Source organism: Arachis stenosperma, chromosome 7 (assembly GCF_014773155.1).
Source record: "Arachis stenosperma cultivar V10309 chromosome 7, arast.V10309.gnm1.PFL2, whole genome shotgun sequence".
In the NCBI taxonomy this organism is placed as follows: domain Eukaryota; kingdom Viridiplantae; phylum Streptophyta; class Magnoliopsida; order Fabales; family Fabaceae; genus Arachis; species Arachis stenosperma.
Window position 1 is genome coordinate 57,908,645 of NC_080383.1, and position 12,309 is coordinate 57,920,953.

The window sequence follows — 12,309 nt, forward strand, 5'->3', positions numbered from 1 at the left end:
ACACTCAAGAAACTCCCATAGCTTCATGTGGACAATCAAATGAAGAACGTAGCATGAAGGAGATATTAGAAACTCCAGTGGATAGTAAGGAGCATGACTTTGTACTGGAACAATTGGAGGAAGCCCAAATTATCCAAGAAGAAGCAGAATTGGTTGAAGACTTAGGAAATGATGAACCTCCATGGAAATCCAGAGTTGTGGAAAATTCCGTCAAGGAAATTACAATTGATGCTAAGGAGGACAGTGCACAACCCCCCAAAGCAGGTATCTTATGAAGAACTGGACGGAACAACCCAAGACGTAAGTTTCCTTGATAATGATAATCACGAGTCAAGTTCTCCTAGTGATGAACTTGCATCCGCAAGTGACTTTTTTGAGACAGAAGAACCTTCCCCAAGTGAATACGAAGATGATGCTGAAGTAGACTTTTCTTAACCTCCAACTTATGACTTTAGTGATGAGGAAGAAATCGAGGACTTTGATCAAGACATGGTTGAAATTGAAGAAGTTTGCAAAGAAGTGGAGGAATTCACAGAAGAACACAAGGGAGTAGAGCTTGCAGAACCACTGGAAACACCTATCCCAAGGCCACTACCACCCCACTCCAACTTCAAGTGGGTAAAATCCTTGACTTTTATCTTTACTTTTCCACTTGAATATGGTTTACTTGAAATAGATGGCAAGCTTAGAGCTCTTTGCGGCTTTATGAGTAAAAGGGAATTGACTCGCACTCAGAGCTGGTATGCAAGATTCAATAAGGTTCCACGCTTCAATCTGAAGTGCAAGGATTGGTATCAAGTTCGATTGACTGGGTTTCGGAAGCTGTTTGGTCACTACAGTGAGAATTCAGATTACTTATCACCCGACTGGAAAAATACAGATCAAGACAAAGAGGGGTGTAAAAGCAAAATTTAGGATCCTAGAGTTTATTCTGACATTCAACACCTCGGGAGCCTTGACACCTGTTTGAAACTGCTCAAGGGCTTTACATGCCTTGTTTGGGACCCTGGAGGCTATTGGCATTTCAAACATTGGTGGAGATTTCTGGATGAATTCAAGCACAAGCCACCATAACAAGAAGTTCATCAAATGTCTAACTTAAGGACTTTAACCAAAAGTGCTAGTGGGAGACAACCCACCATGATATGATCGTTCATTTTTCAGTTTAGTCTATTTTTGAATTTTTACTGAACCTGGAATTTTGCATAACATTCATTGCATTCTGCATTTTGCATACTACATTAAAAAAAACACCCCCACGCGAGCGCGCAGGCCACGCGTGGGCATCGAATGGAAATCGGCGTAAAGATCCAACTCCCAGAAAGTTGGGCTGGAATCGTGCGGTTGGTGTGCGTTTTGCACAAAACGGCCCACGCGTTTGCGTCCCTGACACGAACGCGTCAATTGCACAACACTCATCCCATGCGAAAGCGTGAGTGACGCGTCCGCGTCGCATGGATTATATGGCCCCCTAAATGGAAACAGAGAGTTGCGCCAAAACGACGCTGGAACTGTGCGTCTAGCACAATTCACAGCGACGCGTTCGCGTGCTTTACGCGTCCGCGTCACTTATCCTATACCCAACTAACGCGATCGCGTCAATAACACGACCGCATCAACCCCCTTTCGCTCCAATCACGCGATCGCGTGCTCCACGCCTTCGCGTGGATTTGAATCCACTAAACCAACCCACGCAAAATCCTACCCGTCGCCCTCCCCCCCCCCCCCCCCCCCCGTATCTCCCCTTTCCTTATCTGCAACCCCTTCCCTTCTCTGCAACCACCACCGCCGCGCCCATCACCCCCAACCACCCAGACCACCGCAACCACCCAGAACCGCCACCAACACCCTCGCCCCCGTCTTCTCTTCCCTCACCTCCCTCCCTTCCCTCCCTTCTCTGCAACCACCACCGCTACACCCACCACCCCCAACCACCCAGACCACTGCAACCACCCAGAACCGCCGCCAACACCCTCGCCCCGTCTTCTCTTCCCTCACCTCCCTCCCTTCTCACCCACCTTCCCCCCACCATTAAACCCTAGCCAAGCCCCCAACCACCAAATCGCCACCACAGCGCCACCTCCCACCTCCGACCACCACCACAGCCCCATCCCCTCGCCCCCTTCTTCTCCCTCCCCTCCATCACCCTAAACCGCCACCATACCGCCCTGCACCACCACCGTGCCGCCGTGCCCCCCAGCGCCGCCGCGTCACTACTACCATCTCTCTATTCCCTATTCCTTGTTCATACACGCACCAAGTTCCACCGTACACCGATTTCTCTATCATTCGTAGTTAGTTGCATATTTTTCAGATTCTGTTTAAAATTAGGATAGTTAGAGATGCTTGATTATAGTGGATTCTAGGTGGTTAGGTAGCTAGGATGTGGTTAGTGGATTTAGGCCTGATAATTGCGCCCTTCTTGTTACTTGTTTTCTCTATTTCGTAATTCTAATTTTGCTGTGTTGATCATATTGTTCATATATTGTTCTTCCATGTTTAATTGGCAATTGGCAATTGCTAATTGATTTGGATCACTCTAAAAGTTGACTAGGACTTGAGGATCAATTTAATTAGTCCACTTGACTTTCCTTTATTTAATAAGGGATAACTAAGTGGGATTAAAACCATATTCTCATCACACCTGATAAGGATAACTAGGATAGGAATTCTAGTTCTCATACCTTGCCAAGAGTTTTCTTAATTATTAATTTATTAATTCTTGTTATTTTTTGTTCTCTATTTCAAAAACCCAAAAACACATCTTTTTCCATAACCAATAATAAGTCATACTTCCTGCAATTCCTTGAGAAGACGACCCGAGGTTTGAATACTTCGGTTATTTATTTTTATTGGGTTTGCTTAAGTGACAAACAAAACTTTTGTACAAAAGGATTCTCTGTTGGTTTAGAAGCTATACTTACAACGTGAATATATATTTGTGAATTTATTACCCATAGAAAATTCAGATCGTCAGTCAGTCCTGGTAAACGGGTCACCATCCAAGCCGTTCAAGATGGAGAGGGGACTAAGACAAGGGGACCCCCTTTCTCCACTTCTGTTTGTGCTAGTGGTCGATGTTTTGCATAGGATGTTGGGGGAAGCCGTAAGGAATAGGAGCATTGCCCTGCTGTTGGTCGGGGGAGATCATATTGAATTGTCGCACCTACAATTTGCAGATGATACTATTCTATTTTTCCCACTGGAGACTGAGACAATTGTAAATTATAAGAGGCTGTTGCGATGTTTTGAGCTAATGTCAGGGCTGAGCATCAATTTTGATAAATCGAATCCGATCGCGGTAAATTGTGAGCAAGGATGGATTCATCATGCGTGTGGCCTACTGGGGTGCCAGAAAGCTGTCTTACCTGTTAGATACCTCGGGATTTCTTTAAAAGCAAACCCGCGCCTGGTGAAGACTTAGAAATCAATCATAGATAAGGTGGAATAGAAGCTAAGCTTATGGAAAGCAAAGGTCCTAAATAAAGCAGGTAAGCTTGTCCTCATCAAATCGGTACTGAATAGCCTACCCATATATTACCCGAGTTTGTACAAGAAGCCGAAGGCGGGGGCTGACAAGCTGATTGCGTTACAAAGGAACTTTATGTGGTGCAAAGAGGACGGTAACTATGGTATACCTTTGGTCAAATGGGAGCTGGTCCAAGCTCCAAAAAAGGCTAGGGGCTTGGGGATTGGAGATGCAGTACTTAGAAACACATCGCTTCTGTTTAAGTGGTGGTGGCGGTTTTCAAAGGAGGATTGCCCGCTGTGGAAGAAGATTGTTTGTTCATGCAACAAGTTAAACCCGAATGTAATGTTAGCAAATCAGCCTTTACCGGTAAAATGAGGACCCTGGAAAGACATATGTCAGTTGAATATAAAAGACCAACGGGTTCGAGAAAAAATGGTTAGTGGCCATGGAAGTCGGCAATGGTAGGAAAATCCAGTTTTGGAAAGATAATTGGGTTCAAGGTGGTCCTCTGAAAGTGAGTTTTCCAAGACTCTTCTCTATTTCAAGCCAACAAGGATCAGTCATTGGGGATTGCAGGTTTTGAGATGGGCTAGAGTGGATATGAAATTTTCAATGGAGGAGGGAGTTGTTCCAATGGGAGCTAGAACTCGTCCATCAGCTTCATGAGAGGTTAAGGCCAGTGAAATTGTCATTTGGGAGTGAGGACAATGTTGTGTGGAAATTTGATAACAAAGGTGTTTTTTTCTACTAACTCTTTTATGCGGGTTCTACAATTGGAGACACTGTCAGACGAGATCATGAGCTATAGCTTCACAAGTTCCTTTTGGAGAGGTTTGGTACCTCCGAGAATTGAGATTTTTGGATGGTTTGTGCTAGTTGGTAGAGTTAATACCAAGGAGAGGTTGACTAGATTTGGCATTGTTATTCATAGTGATAATATTTGTGTACTGTGTAACAATGAGATAGAATCTGTTGAGCATTTATTTCTTCTTTGTGAGCTCACATGGCAGGTGTGGTGCACTTGATTGAGGTCTTTTGGTCGAGCGTGGGCAGTTCCTGGAACCATGAAAGACCTGTTTGTGAGTTGGATTGGTATGCACACCAGAAAACAAGAGCAGAAATCGTGGATGACCGCGTTCTTTGGAGTGATTTGAAACATCTGGTTGGAATGTAATGCCAGGATATTCAATAATAAAAGAGCAGGTGTTGAGATCATTCAAACAAGGACGTTGTTGAGCTATAACGAGTGGAATGAACGTCATCCTATTGGTGGTTGATGACAATGCCGGAGATGCCACGAGATTGATTTCTATTGTATGTAGCTAAGTTATGTTTGTCTGTTTTGCTCCACCCTAATGTGTTGAGCTAGCTTTGTTTAAAAAAAAAAGTCAAAACAATATGATCAATGTTATTACGTGTTAAAACTTAACATTTTATGACATGATTTTCAAGTTTTTAAACTTATAGACTTATGTCATTAGATTGGTTAATATTCTTTTGGTAATATTACGAGAACACCATCATTAAATATTACTTTGTGAAAAAAATTATCAATGACAACTTTTGTTATTTAATATATAGTTTATTCTACTAGAAAATAAATTATTATTTCTTAGATTGGTAAATACATTTTTTTCTAATTTATTACATTACTTTATTTGGCAATATTTGTCATTGAAGAATAACAAATGACCACACTATCATCAATATAATGTACAAACAAAGTAATTTTTTATTTTGAAATTAATTCTTATTAGTGAGATAAAATGTAAAATATTTTTATTTTCTTACTCAAAATTTAATAATTCATACTTTTTTTAATTTTAATAATAAAAATAAAATTGATTAGGTACAAAATACTCGACATTTAATGATTTCAATTACCAAATATATATATATATATATATATATATATTCAGATTGCTGCATATAAATCAGCTCCTCCAAATCACCATGTAGAAAAGCTGTTTTGACATCCAACTGTTCCAACTCCAAGTCAAACATGGCTACCAATGCGAGCAGAACCCGAATGGAACAGTGTTTTACTACAGGTGAGAAAACCTCATTAAAATCTACACCTGGTACCTGACTGTATCCTTTTGCAACTAAGCGAGCCTTATACTTGACTCCTTCATCTCCCGGAGAGGACTCCTTCCTTTTGAAGACCCATTTGCAGCCAACAATTTTCTTGTCTTTAGGCGGTTTAACTAAAACCCATGTTTTATTCCTATGGAGAGACTCCACCTCTGCTCTGGTGAATCTTCTGCATCCTCTGAAGTAGATAGCTGGACTGAATTTGATTGTGGGGTTTGAAGAGGAAGGAACAAAGTAACTCGACCGTGCTGTGTATCATACACATATCCAATAGCAAGAGTGCTATAGCAAGCTATCAGGTTGTCCTGGACTCTCAACAATTGAAGTCATCATTTTGTTTGTGGAATAATCTTCATCTTCATCTCTGCAAAATGCAGATCACTGTTTTAGTATAAGATCAAGCAGTTGGTATGTTCAAAGTCTACAAAAGTAGATGCCTATGTTGAAATTCTAAAATGTAACAACTTAATTCACACTTATCTTTGTTTTTATAAAATATGATAGGAAAGAGCAGTTTTAAGCACTGAAATCAAGCTGTGTTTCTATAGTTAAAAGCTTATGGTCTATCTTAAATTCTAAATTGAGATATTTTCTTATTCATATCCAAGATTCATGACAGGAACATTATGAGTTTATGACAATACCTCATCATCAAGGAAGACCAACATTATGGAAGATAATTATCAACATTGTGCCAAAATAACCAAGAGGATAATTTAAAGGAGAAAGATAAAGATAGTAATGAAGAAGAGGGATGAAGCTAGCATTACATACCAGAACCACTAGAGAGACTCCTTGCAGAATAGTTCTGCTCCATTTGATGGCCATAAGCAGACATAACTCCAAGCTTCCAGATCTACCCTTGAATCCGATTCGAGTAAGGCCTATTTCGTGTCGCCAGAAATCAAAGCTGCATCCTGCAATTTTGGAAAAATTTGATCATTTTCCATAAATAAGTGAGATTGATATTTCTAGATCTGGACAAAAATCAGAAACTTCCAAGCAACTACAGTGAACACCCTTCTTTGCCAATGAATGAATCATTTCATCTAAGATTGGATGATGACAAACTGGGAAGAAATTATCACTCACCAACCATAACTGTCCAACAATACCATAACTGGCTAGAACTTCGAATTAACGAGTCCAATGTCACATCTTGATCTAAAATCTAAACAGATATACTATTTACTCAATCCAAACTTTCAGCTGCCCTTTCGATCTAGATGTCTGGAAAGTTCAAATAACAAGGGCTCCAAATCAAGCAACATTGCAGCACACAACAGAAACTGATTCACAAGAAGATGAAAAGAAACCTTATAATAGGGTGTTTATGGTACAAAAGTTCACAAACTAAACTGGAATTGTGTCAAATTATTATACTAATAGTTTGAAAACTGTACCAAACCACTTTTCTACGTAGTAAATTGGATTTATTTAAAACCAATTTATAATTTGATGCATCAATTTAAACTTTAAACCATATTAATAAAAATAAAACTAAATTTAATTATAAAAGCAAGATTAATCTGGTTTCATATTAAAAAAAAAGCTCTCGACACTATTGATTTTAACCTATTTATATATAAGTAATTAGTTCAAACCAATTTGACAGATGTCCGATAGTGTCAGCTAGTAATTGGCCTAAGGTTGGTCACGGGTCGGTCCAGGTTGACCGGCGATATTCTTGAGATCGGTGAGTGATCGGCTATCCTTTTGTTTTTGGAGATTTCAGAACTTCCCTGTTACTTAACAATGGTAGCTTAATGCTATGCACTCCAACAAGAAATAAGGTGTAAAATAAAACAGGTAAAGAGACTTTTGCTTTCTAAGTAGTTCCGCACAACTCGAAGAATAGACTCCAATAGAAGAAAGGTATACTTCAAACCTATTTCCTTATTTTTCAGGCCTTTCTGAAGCATGAAAATCTATAATACAATTTGCCTATCACTTGCAAAATCCCTTATTCCCTATAGTTTTTCATAATCAGGGAACATTATGTGCAGCATGTTATTTAAATGTTCTTTCAAGCAACTAATAATCACTCTTGGTTGGTGAGGTTCTATGACAAAAATGCCTTGGCAGTTCTGCAGCAAACTGCTCTAACTGCTAGTTTCGAGAATCTTTTTTTTTTTGTATTCGATTCATAACAAATCCGCTGCCTGTTCCACAGTCCTCGCCAATTCTACTGCTGCTCCAATGTATGTATCCGGTGTCAACTTTAACAGATTCGTCTTTGCAGCTTCCGGAATATCTAAGCCTTCAATGAAGTCTCTTATGCTCTCTTTTGTAACCGCTCTCCCTCTCGTAAGCTCTTTTAACTTCTCATAAGGCTCCGGAACACCATATCTACGCATAACCTAAATGAAGATTTGAAAACAATTATACACAAGTTCTTAAAGAGGATGACAACAAGCAATATCAAGAGAAGTATGCAGCTAAGATATATAATTCTTAGCTGTCTCATGTTCACCTTTTTCCCCTTTTCATGCAGCTAGAGTGTGTTTGCAACTAGTAAATTGCAATTACATTACTAATGAGTAAAAAAGTTGAATCTGATGTAACAAGTAGATAACTATCAAAGTTGTCAAATTTGGGAGTTTAGGTAAACTAGTAGAGCTCATGTAACCTCGACTTGTAAACCACTACAACTCTTCTTTTAAGAACAACGATAAAAAGGGATATAAAAGACACATTTATAATATTATAATGAAACAAATAAACGACACAATAGTAAATACAAATTGAAAAAAAAGGGGTGAATAAAACCATTAATGTCTGATGCTAAAAATTAACACATTAATTTATGTCTAAATATCATATCATTTTTTTTTAAAGTCTAATTAAAGGAGTTTTAGTGAAACTACATGTTTTGATACTTAAAAGAGACCGAAGGTGGGTTAAAATAGTAAACTTAAGAGTCTACCCAAGTTTACCCGAGTTTATCCACATCTGAGTTAATTAGCGAGTTAACTCTGAGTGATCTAAACTCGTAAGAGTTTAAGACACTTGGAGAATTTAACATCATCTATATTCTATGACAAGAAAATAATACATCTCGACAATAAATTCAAGTTATATACATGTTCTAAGCATTCAATATTTGTTAACAAAAGAAATATAAAACCAAATAATCATGTAAAAATCTAGGTAGCATATACATACAGTTTGTATCGGTTCAGCTAGCACCTCCCAGCATTGTTTCAAGTCTTCACTCAAGCGAGCTTCGTTAACCTATATGGTAAACGACAACATTAAGAGAAAGCTTGATGTGAAAACAAAAAGAACACAAGGAAAATATTCTTTAAGCATGTACATTCAACTTGCTGATAAATAGTATAGCAAAACAGTTGAGATAAACAAAAGGTATCATCTACTATTGGAACATAATCATGCATACTCTAAGAGAGAAGTAAAAATCCATCGTCAAGTTGAATACCTGAAGCTTTCCTATTCCTTGAAGTGTGCTTTTGTAAGCAAGAAGGGAATGACCAATTCCTACACCCATGTTTCGTAAGACAGTTGAATCAGTCAAGTCCCTCTGGTAAAAAAAAAGAAGAAAAGAAACATCGTGTAATTAGACTATCATTGCTATTGAATCAGGCCAAAAAGGTCTGTAGGTTATAACCTAGCACAAGAAGTTACACTAATTAGATTCCAGACAACCATATTAGTAAAGTTGGTCTTACCTGCCATCGTGAAATTGGCAATTTCATGCTTAGATGAGACAGGCCTCCATTAGCAACACCTAGATTACCTTCACTATTTTCAAAATCAATAGGATTCACTTTGTGAGGCATAGTTGACGACCCAATCTCCCCAGCCTTTGTGATCTGTGCATAAAGTTTAGAACATCAAAAAGATTGTCAACCTAAAAGTATAGCATCACACTGTTATAGCTATTATATCAGGAAATCTACCTGCTTAAAATAACCCAAGGATATATAGCCCCATACGTCTCTATCAAAATCAATTAATATATTGTTGAACCGGATGAGCGAATGAAATAGCTTCGCCATGTAGTCATGAGTTTCAATCTGTTAAAGAAGTGAAGTAATCTAGTCAGAAGGATACATCAAATCATAATCTCATCAAGAAGTAGGTATAATCAATAACTACCACATAGTGCTGACTCAATTTTGTAAGTATCCGACACACAATAAAATTTAGTTTCACTAACTACTGATGGCAAAATTTGTATGACAATGTGTATACACATTACAAGATTTATTTTATCAGGTTGCAAAAGGGCCTGTTAGGCATGAAAAGAACCAGAAAAAGGTAAAAACTTCAAACATACCTGAGGAACATAAGGATTAAAACTTAATCCAAGAGATTTTACAAACTCTTCTGCAATTTGAGGCCAGTTAACATCAGGATATGCAACAACATGTGCATTGTAATTTCCAACCGCACCAGCAAATTTCCCCAAACACTCAACCTGATATAATTCCTTCCTTTCTCTGCTTAATCTCACAGCAAATATAGCCATTTCCTTTCCCAAAGTTGTTGGTGAAGCTGGCTAGGGTATAGTCCAGAGAAAGCAAATTTCAATAAAGATTGTTCAACAACCAAAATCTACCAACTAAAGCACAAATTAGCTTACCTGTCCATGAGTGCGAGAAAGCATTGGGACTTGAGCATTATCTTTAGCCATGTTACAGAAGGATTTAATTATTTTATCCATGATAGGAAACATAACAGATCCCATTGCTTCTTTCAGCATCAACCCATGGGCGAGGTTGTTTATATCCTCGGACGTGCAAGCAAAGTGAAAAAATTCAAGCACCTGTAGGAACAAAGTGAACCATCAGAGCTGTTAGTCAGAAAAAAGCATATCCTCGCAGGCCAAGACGAAACACCTTAAGCAAATCTCAACCTTAGCCACTTCAGCATTTGATTGGCATTTTTGTTTCAAGAAGTACTCCACTGCCTTAACATCGTGATTAGTCACCTTCTCAATATTCTTTATCTCTAAGGCATCACTCACGCTAAAGCCATCAATCACGCCTTGTAAATAAGACTTGGCATCTTCACTGAAACTCGGAACCTCAACAATTTCAGGAATCTGAGACAGCTTCAACAACCATTTTATCTGACACAAAAACGCATCCATCCATACGTTAACATAAAAAGGATGACCTTGAATCATACCAATCCACTTGTATTCCATTTATTAGAGTATATAGAAGTTTGGAAGTTCAAATGGTAAATCAATTGTAATCAATCTTTCGCATTCTAATAAATTTTCATTGTTGGTTTTCTCTAAATTATTTTCAGCTCTTCCTCTGTGACCATGGATTTCAACATGCCAAAGCATTATTAAAAGTTAAATTTTAAGAAGAAAAACTTAACAAGTTCGATCCTTTCCTATGAAAACCGAAGCATAAGAACATAACAAAGCAACTCTCACATCAAACATGCACACAAAACAAGTTTTTCAAAAACGGGGTTCTCTAAATTTTGCAAAAGAACATATTTTTAATAAAATCAAGCAGAAAGCGTAAATGGGATATGTAAGGTACCTCAACAAGAACCCTATAGTAGATGAGGCCATATTCACTCATAAAAGGAGCCAATTCCTTAACTTTCCCCCAATAGCGGCCATCCAATGGGGACAAAGCAGTCAAACCAGAAAGTTGGTCCAAATCATAGGAACGAGCTCCGAGCATGCCGTTCTTCTCCTTCTGGGTGGTGTGGGTGCTGAGTATGGCTCTGCAAGCGCAGCCTCTGAGAGGAGGAGGAGGAAAGGGGAAGGAAGCAGTAGAAGAAGAAGAAAGAGGTGGGAGTGAGGAAGTTAGAGGGGGAGTTGCGACGGGGCAGAATGTGGAAGAAGAAGCAATTAACTCCATGGAAGGTGTGTGTGTTTGGCGCTAAGAATGCAGTGAAGGAACAGCGGCCTGCGGGGGTGTCTTTTATGCGTTCTTTGCTTTTGTTAAGAAAAATTAAAAATTACAAAAAAAAAATAAAAATAAAATAATAATTTATATAAAGTTTAATTATTTTGTAAAATAATCTATATCTATCCAACATATATGCAGACCAAGGTTGCGAGAACCGGACCGGTCAATGAACCGGTCGAGTGACTAATTTAATGATTTAATGGTTTAATTGAAATTAAACTGTGGTTGAATCGGTTTAATTAAATATAACATAAAATTATTAAAAATTCAATATGGCATATATTGTGAGATAGGGTTTACAGCAATTAAAGCATTGTATGAATTAAAATTTGGTCGAGGCTTGATTCTTTCATTTTAAGTTTCTCAATCTTCATATATGTATAACATATTAGCAATAGGACTTCTAAGCTTGGTCAAACAATATCAGTTCCAGATATAACAACAGAAGATAATCATCCATGATAGGCAACCAAAATTTGAGGCCACAAATTTTAGTATGGTGCAAGGAGGAAAAGAAATCTGTATAGTCTCCAATTTAAACAGGAAGAAGCAATTCCACAGTACATAAGAAGCCCAGAACACAAGAAAACTGAACAATTAAATTAACTAAACAAAAAAAACACAATAAAGAAGCAGAATAACCTTTATAAATTAGGTTTCCATTCCTGAGTTTTTCATTGTCATAAATTAGGTAATCTTTTGTTCTTTGCTTCTTAACTTCATTCTCTTTTTCTATGAATAAACTATCTCCTTGTCTGAACTTCATCCAACCCTTATTTTGAAGCCATATGGTAATCCAATGCAGAATGGTAACAATATTTTTCTTTTGAATCAATGACA

At 38.1% G+C, this 12,309-nt stretch overlaps 1 protein-coding gene and 1 long non-coding RNA gene across 2 annotated transcripts; both read right to left on the reverse strand.

Moving 5' to 3' along the window:
• Window positions 1–5,400: 5,400 nt before the first annotated feature.
• LOC130942124 (uncharacterized) lies at window positions 5,401–6,844 on the reverse strand. Its single transcript, XR_009070815.1, has 3 exons — window positions 6,659–6,844; window positions 6,341–6,483; window positions 5,401–5,930 (listed from the first exon to the last, which is right to left on the reverse strand). It is a non-coding gene; the product is annotated as an uncharacterized LOC130942124 (long non-coding RNA).
• Window positions 6,845–7,192: 348 nt separating this feature from the next.
• Window positions 7,193–11,433, reverse strand: LOC130941561 (uncharacterized). The gene is made up of 9 exons (XM_057870114.1): window positions 11,092–11,433; window positions 10,446–10,661; window positions 10,173–10,355; window positions 9,867–10,088; window positions 9,487–9,603; window positions 9,256–9,399; window positions 9,006–9,107; window positions 8,732–8,800; window positions 7,193–7,926 (listed from the first exon to the last, which is right to left on the reverse strand). The coding sequence occupies exons 1-9, from the start codon at window positions 11,416–11,418 to the stop codon at window positions 7,711–7,713; spliced, it is 1,596 nt and encodes a 531-aa protein (XP_057726097.1). The 5' UTR covers window positions 11,419–11,433; the 3' UTR covers window positions 7,193–7,710.
• Window positions 11,434–12,309: the final 876 nt, after the last annotated feature.